The 23547-nt window shown below is 37.9% G+C and overlaps 1 protein-coding gene across 1 annotated transcript in view; it reads left to right on the forward strand.

Moving 5' to 3' along the window:
* GABRG3 (gamma-aminobutyric acid type A receptor subunit gamma3) overlaps window positions 1-23547 on the forward strand; it is a 288817-nt gene that overhangs the window by 221114 nt on the left and 44156 nt on the right. Inside the window, exon 6 of the mRNA XM_041468500.1 lies at window positions 21079-21216. Within this exon, the coding sequence (XP_041324434.1) occupies window positions 21079-21216 (138 nt within the window). The remainder of the gene's footprint in view (window positions 1-21078; window positions 21217-23547) is intronic.

Raw genomic sequence — 23547 nt, forward strand, 5'->3', positions numbered from 1 at the left:
TTTGCTCTGAAAGTGTCACAGATGGAGAAGCAGGCCAGATGCCAGTTGCTTTCATAGGCGTCCCACACATTCAAAAGTCTCTTATGCAATTCCCAGAGTGGCCCTTATTTCTTGTCTGGTTTTCATTCCTTCTGAACCCCAGTGTAGATTTAACTTTTTCTTCCCAGGAAACATTCAGGAAAAAGGAGCTCTGAGAGGAAATCTTACAGTTAACCCCACAAGAAGGTAGTAGCAGCAACTGAGGCCTTTCCTTAATCTGTTTGGTGAAACCATGGTTGAAACCACCAGCCCGTGGCTGGTGAACAGCACCAATGCTAGCAGTGCTTACCAACCTCTCAAGCATGTCTCAAGGCCCTTTCACATTGATGGGATTAAAAACTGGGCTGTTTACCAAAGTGTTTAGGCACTCTGGAATGAATAAGGCAATTTAGCTAGATGTCTGGGATGGTATCCTAGATGGATCTTGGAGGTTCCTGGGTCTGCTCAGGTGCTGCAGTCCTTGTGCTCTGAGCAGCAGCAAGGAGGAAGCTGTGAAACACTGGTTGGTTCAAGTGTGGCCCCACATCCAGGACTAGTGGAACATGACATCTGTGTTTGGCTCTCTTGTTTCTTAATAACTTGGGTAGATTATTAAATAAACAGGTTGAAAAAAATCTGATGAAGAAAAATTTACCTTCCTTTTTTTTTTAATGCTTAATTAGAAAAAAATCAGCAAGAAATGCCAAACTGTAGAGAAATCTACTTTACTTCTTCAGTTTAGCCAGACATGTTATTTTTCCTGTATATTTGAGGAAAGATGATTGATAATGGTTTTTTTTTCATTTTTGTTTGAGTGAAGTTTAATCAACTATGTATCCATTATGTAAATTCCTCATATTTAATAACTGAAAAGGCTAGAAAAAGCCTAACTTTCTGAGACTGAGATATCCATTGCATTTTGAGATATCCTAAGCACAAAAAAATTGTTCTATCCATAAAGAAGGATAGCAGAATGAGGGTAGTGCTGTTCGCCTTTGCCTGTTAAGCTGATTTTCAGGTCATTTACAGACAGAATGGTTTACAAATTTTACAATGGCCAAAGAAACCAGTATATACAAGGCTGTGAGCTTTAATGTCAAGAGACTGGGATAATGTATGGACTGTAAAATAAGCTTACCCTGACAATATGAACATTTTGAAGGATCACCTTGAACATGCAGCAGTACATTTAGAAATCATTTAGGATAAGCAATGCAATGTAGCAAATGTGGCTCAAGGCACCAGAGCCCTCAGCAGTTTTTCTGACTCTGTTTTTGGTGTTGTGGGATGATCTGCAGCTGGATTTTCTCCTCCATGTTACTTTACCTGCTAGTCTGTGTCCAAGAGAGGGATTCAGTGCCTGGCTGGCTTCGCATGAACCAGGGCTGAAAGGCAGTTTGTGGTGGACTTTACACTGTCTCCAGAACAGGGACAGTGTCAGTCAAGGATTGCACTTACCTTGAGGAAATTCAAAGCCTTTTTGCTCTCTTTTGTGCAGTTTTATATTTATAAAGCAGAAATTAGACTCCATTCTTCCTTAGCAGATAAGGAATTCAGTTTTGCTTTCCAGCTGCAAATACGAAAATGTGCAGTAAGGAGATTTTTATTTGAATTATATAAGAAAAAGTAAATGAATAAGCCAGGATCAACATAGTGTGTGTGAAAGATTTAGTTCTAAAGATCTTTTCTGTATACATTTTTTGTTTAATGTTAATACCAGAGACGAAATCACAGGACTGCTATTCAGTTTTTTCTTTCTCGGGAACCATAGGAGTGAACAGCGCGCTGGTTAACTATAGTTTTGTCTGGCACAGAAAATGGGATGGTAGCCACCTCCTACAGTCAATGCTCAAGGGCACTGTGATTGTCACCCTCTTTATACATAGCAGCTGTAGAGTAATCATCATTTCAGCAGCAATTGACCTTGCAAATATAAGGTCCTGAGGCAATGAAATGGTTTACAACAAAGCTGCTGGAATGGCATCCAGGGCAGAGAGATCAGCACTGGTGTAGCAGCATTTAAGACTGAAGACAGAAGGGACTATGTTTGTTTCCCAGATACAAAAAAGAAATGCACTGTCAGCAAAGAGTGAAGAACATTAAAAGAACAAACATGCCTCCAAGCTATTTGGTAAAAAGGATTCACCTTTTAACTCTATTTAATATTGCAAGGAAGGAAATTGTTCTGGCTTACACCTGATGAATGTGCAAGGATAGCAGAAATGGAGTGTTTTATTTACATAAGAGCTCTGTCGACAAAAAAACCCCAAACATTGGTAGATCAAACTGGACACTAAATCTTGTCCAGCATCATGTTCTTGCAACAGATCATACCTGAAGTTTCTGTGAAAGTCTACAAGTGAAAATTAAATTATTTTGATAATTTGGGAAACTGTGTGAGGTTTCTGGAACCTGCATACGTGTGCATTGGGCCAGAACTTCAGTCAGTTAACAGGCTGATCTGTCCTGGCTCTTTGTCTTGCTTTTGCCTTAAATTACTGCTCCTTAGGAGTCCTGAAAGACAGTGAACATCCATTGATTGTTGCTACTACTGATACACAAAGGAAATTTAACAGCAATCTTCTGCTCCTCAGAAGGCTTGGGCTGCTAGGCAGGACTGCTGTGGCAATGCAATCCCTTCAGCAGGGTTAAACACTGCATTCTCCTGGGTCCCAGTGCTTCCTGAGGGCTCCCTGTGCCCCTTTGCTCTGGGTTTCTATGCTGAGGTGCCCTAAACCAGGCTGTCCTGAGAGCCAGGGCATTCCTACTCCTTGGAAGGTGGCTCACTATCTGTATAATTTCCAGAGCTATGAGTACTGCTAGATCTAGCAACTCTGTGTTCCCCAAATTAATGATCCAGCAGCCAGAGACATATGAGCAGCTAACCATGTGATAAGAGGACAAGGCTGTCGATTTTTGCTATTTTATTCAACCTCAAGCTGAAATGCACTGCCAAAACTGGCAATCTTGTGATGAGGAGAAGACCTTGCACCCATCAATGTTGGCAGATTTCCTGGAAGCAGCTGTGGTAGCCCTTCTGTCTTTCTCTCTTCATACTCCTCCTTGACCCCATTACTCCTCCTAAGATTCTATGACCTTTCTTTCCAACTCTTATGCACAGTTTGAGATGTCCTGAAAGGAGATGAGGGTTTCTGTCATTCCCAAAACCTCACAGTTAAGACCCAGTGTCTTAACTGTAGGTTTGTTTAATGTTTTGGGAGGGCTTTTTAATGATAGTGTTGATAATAACAATCAATGGGTCATAAATTTTATTGTCCATTGAAAAATAGTTCTACCTTTTTTAATTTTCTACCCTCTGAGTTTAATATCAAGTTCTTTCCATTTTTTAATTCTTTCCCTATCTAGAAGCATCCATCCACCTTCTTGATGTCATACTTTTCTTGAAAGCCTTTGTCAACACCTCTTTGTCTTTTTTCCTAAAATATACTGTCCCAAACTTTTCAATGTCTCTTCACACAAATGTAGTTTCTGAAACCAGCTACACCCATCATTTATCTCTCACTTCTTCCTATTCTCAGACTTTTTTAAAAAGGACAGCTGGAGATGGACACCTTGTTTCAGGTGCTTAGGCACTTTTTAATGGAATTGTTACATTTTCAGGCTGGTTTTCCCATTCTTGTTTGTTCTAAAATTTCATTTGATTACAGTTTATTTTCTGAATGCTGCAGCCCCTTGGATGGCAGGGCTTTCCATGAATTTCTAGAGTTATTGCAGCTTTAATTTAGACCCTGAGAAGCTGTTTTAATAACTCAGAGTCTTCCACCCAATGTGTATTACCCTGGTCAGCAGTAAAGAGGTGACAAGGTTCTACCAACCAATTATTAATTATTGCAAGGAATCACAGATACCAAATAGGATCCTGGTAAAGTGAGATGTTTTAGATTATCCTCACTGAGTTGTAAGGTCGGTGTAAGAGACAAAGGAATTAGGACACTTGACAACAAAGATTCTGCTGCACACCAGGGTCTCCTAAAGGAAGAGGCCAAAATAGTTGCATAACTCCCTGTGGCTATACAGCAATAAGTCACTCCAGTGAGATCTGTTCTTTGGGGAAGGACAATAAGAATATGAAAACTTGGAGAGACACACTGGAGCTGAGTGGGATTTATGTCATCTTGGAGAAAAGCCATTCTGTCCCACAGATAATCATCTTTAGCCCTGCCTTTACAGGCATTCCTAGCAGGCATTCTGTCACGTGGCTCCCAGTCTTGGCTATATCTCATCAGTAACCAGACATGAGATGTCTTGTGAGACACCACATATCACTAGATATAAGAAAACTCAAGCGAAATTAGTCCTTGAGCTATATATATTATATAGCCCCCCAAAATATCTATTTCCCCATTATAAACATGTGCTTTCTTCATAAAAGTGTTTATCCAATTACAGATTGCAAAGGGGAAACAAGAATTCTCCTCATATCACCTGGAAACTTTAATGTCTTGAATCATGCCAAGCCGTAATGCCAGGTTATTTATTTCAAGCAATATCTGACATCTCATTGTAACCATCTGTTCTGCAAGCGATGATCATCCCTTCAAATGTAAAGGAATTTCTGAATTTGGCATCATATGTCTCCATTGCCACCTCATGTGGTTCAAAACAAGATTGAAAAAAATACAAAGGAGCACTGTTGTAACTAAGAATACTAACCTAGGTGTCAATCTGTTTTAGCAAAGCACTACATTTGGAAGACTTACTGGGGTGCTATCCTATTTAAAATATATTAGGCCAGATTAATATCCAGAGAAATGCAAATTAAGGCAAAAATTAATTATTTATAGTTGAAGGACATAAATATATAGAAAAATGGTTAGAGAAGTCAGTCATTGTAGTTTATGGTCTCTGTTGTTGCTATACTGATTTGGTATGGTGCATATCTTCCATACTGCTTGTCTACTAAATCCCTTTTCTTGGGAACATTCATGTCATAAAGCTGTGGAAAGGAATTCAGAAGCCTGTGTTCATGCTGTGCTTGCTATAAATGTCAGCTACCACAGCATTTGCCTTCAGCTGCGTTTTTTTAGATTTCAGCAATCATGATGATCATGATGGTATAGTTTTGATGGGCATGTGGTTTCCTCTGCATCAAGCATCTGTATCTATGTAGGAAACCTATTGCAGCTCCTGGAAATGAAGGCTGAGTGATTTCCATAGTAATTCAAATTGAGATTGATGCCAGGCTCCCTGGGCAAGTTGCCTGCACAAGTTCGGAAGAAGAAATAGAGGGAGCAAGAGCAAACTCAGCATAGCCACATTTCTGTATTCCACCCCAGGGACAGGGAGCACCCACCAATTTGGGTGTTTGCCCCTCTTGTTGTGCCCCACAGGGGGCTCCCTGGATGTGGGAAACCCTCCTGGAACAGTTCTGTGCCAGGAAAGAGAGACACACGGGACTTTCTCGGTCTTCAGCTTCTTGTTTGTTGTTATCTTATCTAAAGCTTTGCGCACTTTCTATACCAGACTCAGCAGGGAAAGCACTGCAAAATGGCTACAAGATGTACAGTTTCAAGGTCTTTCAAAGTTCTGTCATCCAATTAACTCTTAAAATGTACTTTCTTCACACTTATCTACCAATAACTCATCCCTTGTCTTTCCACATAACCTCTTCATTGTGGCTTTCCTCACCCAATTATTTTGTGCCACCAACGCTGCAGAAAAGGGGGTAGATGAAGAAGAAGAAGAAGAAGACAGGGGCAATGCCCAAAATGCTCCATCTTTCTTTGGTCTACATCCATATCAAAAATCCCAAAACCTAAATTTCTCACCCAGTGACAAACTATATTACTCTCTAGTATCTATTTCAGACTTTGGTAGACGCTAGTCTGTCTCGAAGTCTTGGGAGCCCTCTCCATGGGCAAAGGTTGAAGGCAGTGTTTCTCTGGGGGTCAGAACCCCTCAGAGTAGAAAGAAAAATATTCTCTGTGTCCTGGGTTCCCACACACCAACATACCTGTGTGTCAAAAACCAGCAGATTTTAATCCTAAGTACATGTGGCCGCTGTCTCAGCCAAAAGGATGGGGGAACTGGATCACTTTTTACTATTTTAAATGGAGTTTTAATTGAAAAACTAGCAGTATTTGGCAAGCTGGAAGGAATTCCTTATTTCCTCATGTTTTATACAAACTGTGCTATAAGCAGTGAACATTAGGGTTAGACTTTGAAGTTTACAGTTAAAACATATTTCGTATTACACTTACATACAGCACCCAGGTGAAGAAACCTGCTAGGCAGCCTGTGTAGCAGCATCAACATCTACCTTTCCATATGTCATAAATCAGTTTTAAAATTTGTCCAGTTTTGAAGGGCATTGTTTGGCTTCATTATAACACAGATGACCAGTACATGCCAGCTCACTACAAGATGCTGGGTCTGAAAAAGTTAATTTTCTCTTAAAATTCTCTTGAATTCTGTGCACTTATAAAGGAAACATGCTATCTCTTCAGATCCTCTCTAGCCATTATAAACTCTTTTAAATTACTATTACCAATACCTTAATCTTATCAAAAAGGAAAAATATAGGCCCTAAGTAATTCTCCAGACACTGGACAGCATTTTTTAAAGAGAAGCAGATTAAAGGGTCTCCAGCCACCTGAAGCATCTGCAGTACCAGGGAAAAAAAAAAAAAAAAAAAAAAAAAAAGAAAAAAGCTATGGGTGTCTTTTCATGTAGATGGAGAACATTTGCATAGTGTCCTCTCATATGTGCCATCACGTTCTGAAGTGAGGAGTACTGCAGAAAATTTAATGTCTCTGACATGCTAATTAGCATCTCTGGAAACATGAGAAATATATACTTCTCTTTTAATAATATGATGGCTTTGGCTCTCAAAATAGTTAAGTATCACAACAGGAAGAACTGCAGAGCAAATGGCACTGGTATATAGAGCAATCAGGAAGAGAGGAGGACACTGAAATTTTGTAAAGGCAACAGTCAATACTTAAACTACTGGGCACCACACTTTTGCTCTCAAGAAGGTAAATGAAGCATAGAGAGCATCCCACCTTCTCTCCACCACTGCACCAGAGAAGGCACAGACAATTCTCTCTCTCACCCCCTTCCCCAGCATGTCACTTCTCTGATTCTTGCACCCAGACATGGGGGTGGTGAACTGAAGGGTGACTCACTGTAAGTTATATATGTCTATTGATCAGAGAAAAAATAAGAAAGAGAAATTAAAGTGGAGGTGGTGCTTTCAGGAGACAAATACTTTTACATCCTCATCTCCTGGAGAAAACTCCATGTTTTCTGAGGTTGAGCGACTGGTTTCATATGCCATTCAAATTTGCCTGTCTGTGCTGCTGGTAACAAGTGCAAACTTCAGCTCTCATTTCACTACAAGAAGAGGGTTACTCCAGTGATGGAGGGCTGCCCCATTGTTTGCTTTGCTGTGTGACTGTTATTTCCTGCCTTTGAAAGTTTCTTTTGCCAGGCCAGCTGAAAATCCAGGACAATTGTTATTCTGTTCATGTGTTTATTTCGACTTCCAAGTTAGCTGTTATGGGAGAATTTTTGCAGAACTGAGTGGGATTTGTCACAGGTCATGTAATCTCTGTGCAAGGTACAGGGACCTTTCTGTGAAAGGTATGGGGACCCCATGCAGGCAGCCCTGTGCTTCACATTTCAAAGGAAACAAGAAACTGAACAATTTGGAGAGGGAGTTTTGTACAAGTAGATATGCTTCTGTAATGAGTGGGTGGTGAAGTTGCTCCCATTTTGTCAGAGAGAGGATATTTTAATTGTTACTAGAAGTGACTGAAGAACAGCTTCAGGCCTATAATTCAAGAAAAGGAGCTCTTACTTTCCAAAAATTTAAAAGTTTTTTTGATACAGAGATCTTCTAATAGGTGCTCACAGGTTTTCATTATATTTAGATTCAAGCTGAAATTTTATTCTGTTCCTTTCTTAGTTGTGTTCACTTTCAAAGAGAAAATTTCAGCCCCCTGTGCCCATACTCATGCATTAGTATAAGTCAAAGAGCTTACTTTGGGCTGTAGGGCTCTCCTTGTTTTTCTTTTTCACTTGTGCATTGATTCATGTCATCTTTATTTCCTTGCTTTAGAAGCCTTCTCCTGGAAAGCAAGGAGAGGCACCACTAAGAGAGACAAAGTCAGCAGCAGTCTTCTGTTTGGGGCAGAAGAGAGCAAGTTCCTTCTGACCTTTTTGCCTGTTCCAGAGCCTTGGAAAGCTCATGAAAGCCTTAAAGACTTGGACCAACCATCTGACACTTGCATTTGAATGGCTTTACCCTGTGGTTCTGTGAGAGTTGTCTCCACTGGAGCATGGGCTTCCTGTCCTGGTGACACGCTGAACCACAGCTGCCTTTAGCATCTCGAGCAACCTGTCCTCAGTGAACAGGCAAACAGAATGAAGATCACTTGCACTGGGGTTTTAACCCATCAAGAGAAGGATACAGATGGCAGAAAAGGAGATAACTGAAACATCCGCCTCTTCCAAAATGCTTTAAGGGAAAGGCGATGTTACAGGATATAACAAAATCCAGGACTATTTTATAAAATAAAGATAGAAAGCCTGTCTCACCTAACAGGGTTAAGGTAATGTGATTGGTGTCAACAGGGATGTGAGGCACATTATCAGTCATCTTCAAAGGAATGTAATTGGCATGAAACCACAGCATGCCATGACAAAGCCAGCCATTCCAATTGAAAAATCTATGCTGGCTAAGAAACAGAAAGCTGTGTCCAGAAAGCCTCTGTGATGACAGATTTTTGCCTGCTGGTAGCCTAAAGATGAAATCCTCTGCTTGTCAGCGTTCTTGGGCAAAGCCATTCCAGCAGTCTAAGGCCCATTAAATATGGCATCTGCTAAATCACTGGCTGGTAGCAAGGGAAAGATCTTTTGGGAGGGATGCTAAAATAAGTAGTGCTGCTGGAGAAATTTGTGATGAAGGCAGCACAAAGGAAATGGTATATTACAGACAATGTCAGGAGACCTGTTGAGACTTAAAATAAAGACTTTGAGCTCCATAATGCACATGTCATTGGGCTGAGCTCTCATACCTTTTTTAAAGCAGGTGCTCTTCTCCTTCCTGGTTTTTTTTTTTTTTTGTGGGAAAAGTCATCTCAACCCACTGGAGTAGTGCAGTGTCCAGAAGCATTTCTGGTTGCAGGACAAGAGCAGATTGATACCCCAGGGGCACATAACTTGAGGATGAGTGGCCTTTCTATGATCCTTAATAAGACTGCAACCTTTTCCTCCTTGAGGGGCATTATAACAAAACATCTCCCCTATTTGGGAGCTCCTTTTTAAAGAATATATAATATCTGAGGCTTACTTTCTTCTGTCAAATTACAATAAAATTGGGGAATGTGTGCAAAATTTATTGCAGCAAGGACAGATAACATGCATATAAACACAGACAATGAATGTGATTACATAAACCTCATTTCCTGAGCAAACCAAGCTAAAAAAGATTTAATTACTGTTACTTGGCCAAGAGACACATGAAGCAAAAGCTGCTGATGTTTTGATTTTCTGTCTGGGGATTTTTTTTTAATTGTTGTCAGTATGATTTATACAGGGCCTAGAATAGCTGTGCACTTTTCAGAACAGTATTCAGACTAGTGCTGGGATACAAGAAGACTACACAACAATGAGGAACTTGGAAAGAAACTGAAATTTGAGCTATCCCAAAAATTCCCCCCCCAAAAAATTTTCCAGTATAGGATCTTGCACAAAGAGTCTCACTGTTTTATAATGGTGGTTTGGTATTGTTTTCTTTTTTTTACTTCCTAAATATAAACATGCAAACCAATTTTTTTATAAAGGGTTTTCTATGAGCTGGATATACAGATAATATTTTCTTTCAGAAACATGGACACACATTTTTCAGGCACAAACGATTCTGACAGACCCTGGCAAATGCTTTGTGAACCTGGCATTACTGTCATTTTCACTGCCACAGAACAGACTGTTTCACTGTCAATCACCCAAGGGCCAGAAAGCACCTTTGTCTGGGACAGAGCTGCTAGGCTTCCAGGCATGCATCCTGGACCACCCTTGCAGCCAGAGCATTTTGTGTGATGACAGCAGCCTGATGCTCTGGAAGAACTTGGGGGAGCCATGGGCTCAGGAGGATGCAGAGCTATTGCAGCCAGTTGTATTCTATGCTGATAAAAAATTCTAATGCCCTAAAGCCTTATCAGAAAATGAAGCAGCACAAGATGATGTATGGCAGGTTTGTAGACTTATTTCAGATTTTATCTGTTTCTGAAAAAAGGTATTGAAGAACTTGATACTTACTGGTTAACTATCCATGAACCTAAGGGCTAAGAAATAGGGCACCCCAATGAAAATTGAGATGTATGAGAGAAACACAGCTGATATCTTTTTTCTATCAGGAAAAAGGATCAGTGACTTGTCTTCTTCTTCGGTTCTACCTCCACCAGAGAGAATTAATGGATCATCTTAAGAGATTTAGATCATTATTAGAGTCTGGGACCAGAAATTGCGAAATAAACTCAGTATTTACCCTATTATGTACTGTAAGATACTGAGATTTACAGACACTCTGGGAATCTGGAGAGCACAGTAATAGAGCATGACTGCTCAGAAGTTTTAGCTAAGCTAAAGCAAAACTAACCAAAATTAATTTCATGTGCTGGAAATAACATACCCGGATAAGAGATGAAGGCACTGAGATACACAGACACATCAGAGAAAGATGAGTGTAACAAATACATGCATCTCAAAAGGTGAGAAAAGGACATGAAGGATACTTGGGCTGGTGTAGTACAGGGCACTATCAGCTAATTTCCATCAGCCATTTCCAGGAGCAAATGAGATACAAATATTGAGGTGGGGTGGAGGCAATAACCAGAGGAGCAACAGTCCAGACGCTTGGAAAGTAAATGACAAAAAAAAGATGTTGATAAATGTTTCCAGAGAAGTGGAAAGACAAATTCAGTGAATGCAGTATGAATGTATTTACCAATTCATCATAACACTGTTGCTGATGTTTAAATGAAAAAAAAGCACAGTGCTTTCACGAATTTGAATGTGAATATAAATATGCCAAAATCAACAATGTGTTCTGTTCATCTGAAATTTCATCCCATCAGATAATTTTTGATGAGCTGTTATTATGATCAGGGACATTACATCTTAGCCATGACTTTTTCAGGAACTGAAAAAGTTAATTTTTTTATAAGCATGAGACAGAAAAAGTAGTTTTACATTTGTCTTTGGTTGCCAAGCCTTTCATGCTTTGCGAATAAGGTGCAAACAAGTCCTACAGAGCTAAAACTGGAAAACTAGCAAAATATTACCAAAAAAAAAAAAAATAGAAAATTCTTTGATGCTTTGCTTTACAGAGGTATAAATCTTATTTTTCGTGAATTTTAGTGTGCGTGCCAATGACTATAAAGGTATGTAAATGACAATAAATCTGCATATAGAATGATAGTAATTACATTAATAACCAGATAACACTAATTTCTTTGTAAAAAAGCTGATTAAACCCCCATGATTAGAAGAAATTAGCCATAAATAACTGATTTTGATTTTTCAGTGTCAGTTCACATGTTAAGCTACACTGTGATTCAGAGTCCTTTATATAAAAAAAAAAAAGTTTGTATAGGCTTTTTCTTTTCAACAGCAGCAACCCTATTCCACATATAATTTAAATGCTTAACCTGCTTAATCTCAGTTTTAATTAAATTTTCTGTCGAGTTTTGAATTTATGCTGCAAGTTATTTTGTTCTATGAAATGGCAGTACTCAAGAAAAACTGTGTTTTCGGTTTGGACTGTTCTGTTTTACCTTTTGCTATTCATTCCTGATATGTTCTGAGAAGGTCTATGTAAAAGTCATAATAATCTTGTATGGAAGTGTAACTCATAATCTGCTTCCATTAATGCTGTGTTGACTGAGAATAGTATATTTCTGATGGCATTTGTAAAGCCATGGGTTTTGCTGATGCAGCTTCTGTGAAGCCTGTAATGGTTTCATGGCAATTTAGAAAAAACATTATCAATAGCTAAATTTTCATTTTCATGGGTCTGAAAATGTACAGCCCAGGCTAGTCACAAAATATATGGATTGTGTAAGCTAAATATTTAGCTACAATGATTTCTGTAATTGAAATTGGATAGAAAATTTCTATATGGGGGGCAGTGTGGATAGATTGTAGTGTGTTTCTAACCTAAGAAGTTGGAGACTGAAAAATAGGTGGATGCCAATACTCCCAAGGATGCTATAATTATTTCATTTTAAGAGCTACCTTCAAGTTGTGAATACAAATTTTCCTATCTATACATTATTATTTTTAATTATTAATTACAATTTTTTCATATCCATCTTTAGAAATGCTGCTAGTAGATGTGTGTCTTTTAACTGCACTCATACTTAACATGCACATACTGATTATTGAGCAGCACTTGGAAGATAAGGATTAAGGGTGTTTAGAATAATCCTTAAATACCCTCAGACCCAAGTGAAAAACACAAAATGAGTTCTCAGTGTTAAAAACCCCATTCATATCAAGTGTTCAAATAAAAAGATTAGATAGATTACTTCTCAAAGAGAGGGAAAAACCTGTAATTAAATTGTGTTCTCTCTATTTTTCCCCACCTGCATGGACTAAGAAACTTCACAGGTGCACTTTCTTTCATTTCCTGAGCTATATAAGGCTGTGTTGTTTACTTTACTTGAGCTCTGAGTCTTCACCTGAATCTCTGCTTGTTCATTATATATTTTCAGATGAGCCAAACCACATTTTCTCAGTACTGTGCTTAACAAAGCAGTGCATGAAATAAACAATGATATCTTTCTCATCAGGATGCTCTTAAAGGAAGACTTAGTAGTCCTACATGGAGGATTCAGTTAATTACTGTAATTAAATGGGTAAAGACAGGATTATTTTATCTTGTAATATCCAGTACAGTCAAAGCTGATACTGAACATATATAGGCTATTTTTAATCCAAATCACATATATTTGTGGTTTGGATATATGAACTTTGATGGAATTTACTTAATTTAACTTGCACAGCTATTTTGCCCCTAATTTTGAGATGGCCTACATAATGAGTAAGAAAAAATATATACTTTAAAGGCCTTTAAAGACTGGTATTCAGCTCCTGCTGGGGTGTTTGGAATGAGCTGACCAGAATCTTTTGGTGGCAGTGCAGTCCATCTCAGTCATAAGAAATTTAAGTACTTGCTTTAGAAGGTCATTGTCACTAAGCATCTTCAATAAAAGTGCACTTGAAATAAATGGAAAATTAAGATTGTCTTCTGGCTACAGAGAATGTGAGCAGATCAAAGAATTGAAGGTTTGACAGATATTCCTTTAATAAACTGAGGTTCATGTTCTACTTCGACTGTTTTATAGCTCTGATTTCTAAAATGTCCCAAGCAAGCCCTGATAGGTTTGGTTTTAAATTCTCATGCTAGGAGCTTTGACTTTCTCTGGTTTATAAAAATATTTTTCATCTGCTTGATTGTAATAATGCTGTCTTCCTCTTTTACATAAGGCTGAATTAAGAGCCAACTGCTGCACAGAAAGTTGTGAGTGATTGACATCACCTATATCTGCCTGAGATGCTACTTCGGTATGCAGTCACTCAGACTCTGCACATCTTAGCAAAAAATTCTGGGAAGCACCTCAAAATTTTCACATCCAGCACAAAATTCATGTTGAAATGGTCATGAGAATATCTTGGCACACAGCTGGAGGTTCATCAATGGTCAGTTACAAACTAAAAAGTAATTATTTTTTCTCTGCTCATTTGAGCTCATGCAGTCAGCCAAGCACAATATTTTAGCTGCTAAAATATTCATTTTGAGCTGTTTGTTTTCCATTAGAGAACTCATGTACATATTTAGCAGTACAGTGATGAGTCTGATCTCTCAGCAGTAGTACATAGTTCTTAAAATTGCAGCTTCATTCAGACGTTGTTGTAGGGCATGTGTGAAAGAAGGGAGGATGAGATGAGATGAGATGAGATGAGATGAGATGAGATGAGATGAGATGAGATGAGACTACCATCTCTTTGAATCTCACCCTAAATCCTATGGAGCACAGCAAGTGCTCAGGTGAAGCCTCCCATCTCTCTGCAGAGCTGGCCATGGTGTGTAAGATCTAGGGCAGGACAAAGCAGCAGCACAGGATTCCAGCAGATTCTCAGAGGCCACCTCTTTGCCATACATTTCTGAAACCTCCTTCTACTGAGAATCAACATCTGCAGTTTTGCAGCCAATAAAAATGTGAGACTTGAAAAAAAATTATCAAAAGTTTTCTGGATCTCATTAGGAATAAAGTCTATTCTTTGTCTGATAAGACAAACACTGTGAAGCAATACCAGTCCATTATCAAATAGCTATGTTAGCTATGAAAAATAAGTATAGGGAGCTAGAAACTGAAATTCTGTCTCTTGCATATTTGTTCATAAGAAGATTTTTTTGAATACATAGGAAATAGAGCAAGTACATATTCCAGAATTATTCAGATCCAAAGACAACTTGAGCTAGGAAAACTGCTTTCTGGACTTTCATTCTTCCCTGCATGGGGTTGGTATTGCGGAAAACTGAGGGCAAAATCTTCACATTGTTACATTCATAAAAGAATAGGAAGCTGGGGTAAAGTATCCATTCCATGAAAAGCAGACTACACACGACTGAGCAAACTTTCTCTGCCCTCAGTACTCTGATCTGCGCCAGAATTCTAGCCTTAGCATAGATACAATTTATATCCAACAAGCTAGACATGAAATCAGCCCATTTACTGTTAGTGATGTCAGGCATGGGTATGAAATATGGCTAAATCAGAAGAATCTGAACATTTAGCAGGTGTTTTAGTTACCAGTGAATTAATTTATGAAAGAAACTGCTGGCCAGAACAATGCAAGCAATTGTTGCACATGAGGCTTCTGAAAATTGCCTTCCAAATGAAACTGTTAGCAAGCAGTAAAAATAAGTATATAGATAAAAATGCATAAAAACTCATTAATACAGGCTGTAAGACAAGACTGGTTTTTCGTTTTTAGTTTTGATGGATTTTTTTTTTTCAGAAAATATGAAGCCATTTTCAAAACAATAGAAATGTGGAATTATAGGGACAATAAATGATAAAAACAACCATTTTCCAAAACCAAATCACTCATGGTACAACTTGTAAATAAGTCAAAATGGGAATTGTTTAGCAAGCATAAGGATAGACCACAAAGGTATGATGATGCAACAGGATTGCCTTAGTTTCTTAAGGTAATTTCAAACTAGTCTGCCTATCCTTTAGGATCTGATGTTTGGGACAGGGAGTTTTTAGTGCTAGGGCTGTGTGTGACAAAATCTTAGCACCCCCATTTGAGATGCATCTGTTAGATTTTAGAAGATAGTGAGTACATGGAAAAGCCACATCTCAAAATGACATCAGGAGAAAACCTCTCCCTTTTCAGTCCAATTATGTTCATTTTTCTCAGCCTTCTTTCCCTTCTCATTTTCACTCTTCTCTTCTCTTCTCTTCTCTTCTCTTCTCTTCTCTTCTCTTCTCTTCTCTTCTCACCAAAATTTTAATTTGTCTATGAGTAGCAAGAAAATTATTACTTCCTAAAAAAGCTGCTTCACAGAAAATCCTTGTTTTGGGAACTATTTCTGTGACAGAAACACCTCTCTTTTCCTTCTTTCTATTTTGAAGGCCCAAAAGAAGAATTGATGCCACAAGTTCCTCCCAAAAGCTAAGTTACCATGTAATTTATCAGTAAATCACATCGGCATTCTACACTTCTGTCAAATAGAGAATTAGTCCCAGGTAAGGGATAATTAAGCATTATTGTTAATGATAGTGACTGGATCCTCTAGTTCTTCATCAGAATTGTATCACAGTTATATTAAAGCGAATTTTTAGGTAAAAAATCTATCTTCAATGGGACATGTATCCTTTAACTTCAGGGCAGTATTAGATCCATTAATCTGCAGTCATGATGATGTTGGTTGATTTTTTTCTTGAGCTAATGTACTGTTAATAAGGTGTCAATTACTGGTGCAAGCAAACAGGGCAAAGAATAACATTTCTAATTGCTGTAGTAATCACCTAAGTGCAGTTACCTACTACTGCTGAAATAAATCACTTCAGGATTAAAAGCTGTCTTTATGACATACACATTTATCTTTTATTATTACCATAGCTGCTTTTCAAGTGCCTCATCATTTTCCTTTGCCTTTTCCTTTCCCCTTAATTAGGGGACAGAGAGAAGTCAATATGCATTAAACTATGAGTATTGTTTTCCATAGATCTTAAGTAAACTAATAAGTCTCCATTCACTTTCCCTACTTTTGCTTCACTCTACCCTGAAGGCTTCTTCCTGGGGAGACACAATGAGTTGTCTATATACCCTATTTATTTTTTTTTTAATTTTAAACTAAATGAACTACAGCTTTACTCTTTCTGCCATCTAGTTGTGCTTAATAAGTTCATACTATCATGAGATCTAAGGTAATACCAATTTTTATGTGAGAAGTTTCAGGATTCTCCTACTTTAAAAGCCTCCTGAGAACAAACACCATACAGATACAGGAACAGATCACTGAGAAACCTCTTCCTCCAAACACCAAGAAGTTTGGATTAAAATTCAATTTGCTTGCAAGAAAGAAGCAAATATAAAGACTGCTAACAAGAAAAAAAAAAGAGCCCAGGCAGACTTTGTGGAAGCATGTGATTTGTGATTCACAACATGGTGCCATAGAAAGGTGCATTTGTGGACTTCATTATCCTCTTCTGACCCAGGCTGTGTTGATAGAGGTCTCCCAATTAGCCTGAAGCAGAGTTAACAAGGTAGCATTCAAGGAGGCAAAGTGTTTCTGGCTGTACGGCATAAAGGGCTGCTTATTCCTTCCCTCAAATTGGAATAGAGCATCCTCTCTCTCCTGATACCTTCAACAGCAACAGCTGCATCTACAACCCTCCCTCCATGCCCACAATGTAAATTCCAACCACTCACTGATGGTAGCAGCTCATCTTTGAGATCACATTTCCCACTGACTTTGAGTCTGTATCTAACACCCATGGAAAAGCAAAACCTTCCCAGAACCCAGATACATCTTTCCAAAACACACTCCTGCCACAAGCATCAGCTCCTGGCAGATACTTAACAGAACGAATCCTTTCTTTTGTGCTTCCTCCACATTTTCAGCTCTCCTGCTGCTTTCACTGAGCATACTCTGAGCACACAAATTTTCGCAAGGCTCAGAAGGAGCCTAATTCTGTTATTCTTTCTCCTATAAGCCAGGTCTACCTGTGTTATTTGTGAATGCAATGTTTGGGGAACCAGCAGTGAAATAAATGTGTTTCACAGAGTGGGTAAAGTATGTCTGAAGAGATAAAAGATGGATTTATTTTTTCTATGTCTTTCTATCTTTTCATGTCTTGGATACTTTTTTGTGGATACTTTTTTACTTTTTCAAGTGGTCCTTTTTGACATTATGTCTTTTCAACAGTCTTTCCAGCTCTACTCCCTTCCCAAAATAGCCACATTGTCACACAAAAGAAAGTGAAACAAAGATATCGGGCACTGATCTAAGATGTCCAGATCAATAATGGCATTGGGGAAATCAAGGTTAGAGGCAGTATGCACAAACAGGCATCAATACTGCAAAAGTTGGAGGCTTTTCCATGCGTGCTGATTCCTGTAGTAGACATGCTTCAGGGCCGCTTGATAAGAATTCTCATGGCCAGTTTATGTCTGCATATGCCTCTTATCCAGCCTGGTGATGTTTTTGGCCTTGGCCATTCTTTCAGTACTTTGGTGGAGCCTTCTGCACAAATCAGTCTCCCTGGAAAGGGAAGCAGTATGAATATGAAGTTTAAATATTTTTAACCTTCCACTAAATTACATGGTGGTGATGTGAGAAGATCTGGTAACATGAGTCCAAGTATTTCAATAACAAAGGGCAAATACAGGAAAATCCAGAGAATCTCAGAGGTTGTCATGACAATTTACCTTTCTGTTATAATAGTTTCACCTTCAAAATAGCAAAAAGTGGAAAAGCAAAGTCATTATGTATGTGTGGTGAAAGTAAACACAAGGCATTACACAGGTACTTTCTCGTGAGCTCTTAAAGAATCAAATTTGGTTCTGACTTGATTTTGCAAAAGCACATAGTACCATCTTACAAAAAGCCAGATGATCAGGGTGGTCTCTAAAAGTTGCTGATATGGCATATAAAAGTTGTAGCACTGCCTACAAAACAACCTTTGGGACAGAAAGTAGGAGAATTTAATCAAGTAAAATGATGGGAGGGAAAACGAAGTTGTTGACACAGGCTTTGGCTGAGAAGATCCTGAGTTGCAGGTTGCCAGAGCTCAGGTGGCTCTAACACAGAACACACACTTGGTTGTCTTCTTCCAATGCCATCACCCTTGCCATCTTACTGGCACCTGCTGGAAAGCCTCCAGGACCTCCTGGAGGCTTGCCCTACTGCAGTGTGAGTATTTTTACATAACCTAAAGCAACTTGGAAGGGTAAATACACTTGACAGAAGTTTGTTCAGAGTGAATGACTTGAAGCCCCAAGGCTAAAAGTTTAACATAATTTACTGTCGTTTGTCATGCTGGGAAAATGAAAGGAAGCTGAACAACAGAGGTTTCGTCTTCTTGTGGAAGCACTGAAGCCTCCAGTTCTGATATTTACTAAAATGAAATATTTAAAGGGCTAGAAACTATTAGGCTGTGTACAAGAAATATTGAATATCACCAAAAGAAGAACCATCACGAACAGTCTATTCTGTAAATTCAGTTAATTCTAGGAGTGATATACTGTCCAAAGAGATGTGTAGCTCCATAAAATTGTTATTCTTTTAAATAATTGAAAAGTGAAGTCAGTCACCTGGCGCCAGAGCAGAACATAATAGCAGTTATTTAAGAGGTTGAAACAACTCCTGTTGAATCTCTAGTACTTCTCCCTTTTGATGTAAGCAACCAAATCATTGTAAGAACAGATCTCAGCAACTGTGGATTAAAGAACTATTGAAATGTCATGATGGTCTCCTGAGGTCAGTTGCTTATGATTTAATGATGATAAATAATACTAAAAGGAGATAGTTTGAAACAGAATCTGACCTTTCTTAGTCAAAAATACAGGAAAAATCTTGAAGGATGAGAGTCCATGAACTTGTTCCTGACTACATGTTGTTCTTCTCAGGATAAACAGCTATGCCTTGGTTAATATGATAGCAAGCTTTCAAGCATACTGACAGTGTAATGGATTTTTTTTTTTTTTTTTTTTGTGGGGTGGTCATGGGATGAAAAGAAAGGAAAAAATCAAGAAGAGGTTGAATTAAAGACTGACTGGCACACCAGTAAATTTGGGGAAAAGATGTAAAAATGTCATTTTGGATCACTTAAAAATACTGTATTAAAAAAAAATCTCTTTTACTTTCAAGATATTTGAAACATTTTAACTTACAATGATTATAGTGAAATTTATCTGAGAAAAGGGTCTCCATCTTATGTTCCCTAATATTCAGTTTAACACCACCAACCCCCACCCCGGTGCAACTTGAGGCCATTTCCTCATCTTATTGTTTGTTATTTGGAAGAGGAAGAAATGTGATCAGAGGGTTCAGTCAAATAGGAGTCAAACTCGAGAAGATTTCTTATCATTCAGGGCTATGGCTTGGAGGCTCTGCAGAGCTTGACTTCTTTCACTGTATTGCTGCATCCTCTGACACAATCTGCCAACCAAAAAAAATTAACCTTTAGGTCAGTCTCACAGACTTGCACAGCAGAATTGGCAGCAAAATCTACTTGGCAGAAAGAGTTCTCACAGAGAACAGTGTTTGTTACTCAGTTGGGTCCTTCACAGGTTATTTCTTTATTTACATTGATGGGAAATATACAAATGTGACATTTTAAATTAACACATAGTGATTTTTTCAGTCATTTTTTAGATAAGAACTAAGGGACTTGTGGGTTCTTTTCTTGCTGTGTTAGTGAGAGGAATAAATGAGGCTGTGCACACGTTACAGCAGTACCCCAGCAGGATGGAACCTAAAACAAGATTAAAAAGACACAGGAGGAAGATATCAAGGAAATAGCACCATGACCAGAGAGGTTGTTTTGCAATGCAAATATAAAAATGTATCAGTTTTCAGTGGGGAAAAATAAATTACTGATGTGACAATTACATTAACCATCTATTGTTGTTAGGCTTTTGATTTGTCTTGTAATCTACAGCTATTATATTAATGAGTTAAATAAAAATTGATTGTATTATGCATTAGAGAACAATCTAATTTTAACTAGCATGGGTGGGCTGTTGTTCTCTAGGTGGTTTATTGCTATGGTTTGGACTGGTTGAAGGTTTGTTAGACATCGATTGGAAAATGCCATTCTCTAACAAAGAGGAAATTAAAAATTGGCATAAGAATTAATATTGACCACTGAGTGCTAAACTGATGAAGACTTTCAGAAACTATTTCAGCAGTAGAGATCAGGTGATGCCTCATTAACTACCCCAGATTTCAGAAGAAATATGGTTGCATAATCACTTTAAAATTCCCATGCTAATTAAAATTTTGCTTTCTTTTGTACTATTACGTTTCTTTCAGAAGTCAGTAGTACACCCCTCACTAGAACTGTTGCAGCTGTGTCCTTTTCAATTGTTCATATTTACAATGAGACACTCCCCTTGTTTTGCATTCTGTTGGTTTGCTCAGCTTCTTCAGAGCTTATGCAAAGCAGCAAACTTCTGAGCCTGGGCCTCCTATTAGTACAGTCAACTGCACTTCTGAAGAGATCTGTTTCTGATAGAACCAATCATATTTTTTCTATTGTTAAAAAACAATGATTGTGAAAAATCACAGGTCTGCCATATTATGACTATTTTTGTGTACATTATATCTCTGTTTTTGTGTGCCATGCAACTCTGGCTGAATGATGCCACTTAACTCACTGAGAAAGCATCACATCAGAAATTTAGTTGTTCCCAAATAGTACCAAAACAGTGAACGGATAATATTTTGCAGAACATTTTTTTATGAAATGTAAAATATTCATATGCATATGTATATATATTAATTCCTAGATGGCTATCCTAAAGAGGAAATGATTTACAGATGGAGGAAAAATTCAGTGGAGGCTGCTGACCAGAAATCTTGGAGACTCTATCAGTTTGACTTTATGGGTCTCAGAAATACTTCAGAAATTGTGAAAACCTCTGCAGGTAAGAATGGTACAAATGATAGTGCTTTTTCTGGAATTCGCATTATTTAAAACTATTTATCCATACTTTGTTTTCATTCAAGTGCATATTGATTTTAATATGTTCCAGTGTTCATTTTAGAAGCTGTAAAGTTCAGACCTCAAAAATATTGAATTTATCTTGATTTTTGATGATCTCTACTCTTCTAGTGACTTCACAAACAGAAGAATAAATGTTTGCTTGATATGGCTATTTGTTGTAGATTTGAAGTTACTGAGTGATTCTCATTCCTCATTTATTAGGCCACTCCTGTGTTGAGTCTGTCTTCACCATAAATTAAAGATTTTGAGCACAATGGTACATTAGTAACACTGGACACCTTCTGTACTTAATAATTCAGAAAATGGTTTAGTATTTTTCTTAATATTTTAAAGACATAATCTTTCTCAGTTGATAAATGCCTTTGCTAGTGACCTTACCAATTGATTGCAATTAAAATCTAATGATACCTATTCTATTTCTTCAGAAATCTTGCTGATTCTTATAATAACACAGTAATATAGAGCAAAAAAATTGAATGGAATACATTATTTGAACTGGATAAATTGTGGTCATGCCATGTCTAAACTTTATACATGACTGCAGTAAGCTCCGTGATTGCCATGATTTGGTAAGCTTCTCACAGCTGCTGAGGGAATATGCTAGAAGCAACCTTCTGCTTAACAGGTGGTGAATTTTTGAAAAAAATAGTTTGGTTTTTTTTTTTAAAGATAAGCAAAACTAAGCTATTATTTTCAAAACATTGTGAATAACATTAATGATAAAAAACAATTCTAAACCTGTGAAACTACTGCTGTTTTGTCCTGGCCCACTCACTAACATCAGCAATGAGTTCTTAAAATTGGATAGCAATTTTTGTAATGAAAAGTCACTATATTTTTAGTGAATTTGTTGAGCTGATAGTTTAGCAGAAAAAACTGTTGCAAAGATCATACATGTGAAAGTTCTCTTTTGTTATGGATACAAAGTCTTTTAATTTGCAAGTTACAAGGAATGCAAATTCCCCATAAATTGACTCAGGTACAAAATATTAAATCATTGAAGTATCTATGTGTGTGGTTTAACCCCAGCTGGCAGCTTAACCATGCAGCTGCTCACTCACTTTCCCTGGTGGTATGAGGGAAAGGATTGGAAGAAGAAAAGCAAGAAAACTCATGGGTTAAGATAAAGATAGTTTAATAGGGGAAGAAAAAGCTGTGCACCCAGGCAAAGCAAAACAAGAAATTAATTCACTGCTTCCCATGGGCAGGCAGGTGTTCAGCCTTCTCCAAGAAAACAGGGATGTTGGAGCTGGATGATCTTCAAAGTCCCTTCCAACCCAAGCCATTCTATGGTTCCATGAGAAGGAATTACCAAGTTAATATAACACCAGTGTTTTGATAAACAAATCTATTTAACTCTGCCAGGACAAAACCATATTTATAGCGGGCTTACTTAAATAAGTGAAAGGATAATGTGGAGCAAAGAGAAACCTATTTCCTATGTTCATTTTAGCATGTGCCCAGTTCTTATTAAGATAAATGAGTTCGCACAATATTTTTGTATAATTGCTCTTGCTGTTTCTGCTCACCCATGTTTGTGAGTGCAAAATCCAACAGCAGTGTTGAACTCAAGTTACTGGAACCATGTGATATTTCTACTCTCCTAGAGGCACCACAGTGACAGAAAGTTGTTGACAAACTAAAGCTTATTCAAATACTGTACCCCCCTCCAAAAACAAAAACAAAAAAACCCAAAACAAGAAAAAATCCTGTCAGGAGATTGTGGAAGCTAACTTAGAAGAAACAATGTAAAATGCATGTGTCAGATTGTCATCTGGAGTTACTAGATTAGAAAAATGAGTAGTGTATTTCATCAGATTTCCCAACAAACATATGAGAGACATGAAGAATAAACCCCTGAATTTGCCCATGGACCTGAGTTTTCAGAAAACACACTATATTTTGTTATTCTATAGTTTAAGGTAATTTCAAAGGCCAGATTTACTGAATGTCAACAATATTTACTGTCAATAGCAAACCAGGGCCAGGACTTAAGAAAAAGCAAATACATTGGAAAACTTTGAATTGTGTAAGGAGTCTCAAAATAGAGGGAAGGGGCAGGGCACAGTGCAATATGTCTCTGACAAAATTCTGTAAGTACCCTTTGTGTCTATATATATGTGAACAAATAGGATAAAGGGAGCTCTGTACTCTGGGACATGCCTGTTTACTAAAGTAAAGCCCTAGCCGAAAAGTTTGAGAATTAGGGAACCCACAAAACTGCTGTTTCCTACTGTTTGGACAATCTGTG

The sequence above is a fragment of the Pyrgilauda ruficollis genome, unplaced genomic scaffold, assembly GCF_017590135.1.
Source record: "Pyrgilauda ruficollis isolate IOZ18807 unplaced genomic scaffold, ASM1759013v1 scaffold22, whole genome shotgun sequence".
Lineage (NCBI taxonomy): Eukaryota > Metazoa > Chordata > Aves > Passeriformes > Passeridae > Pyrgilauda > Pyrgilauda ruficollis.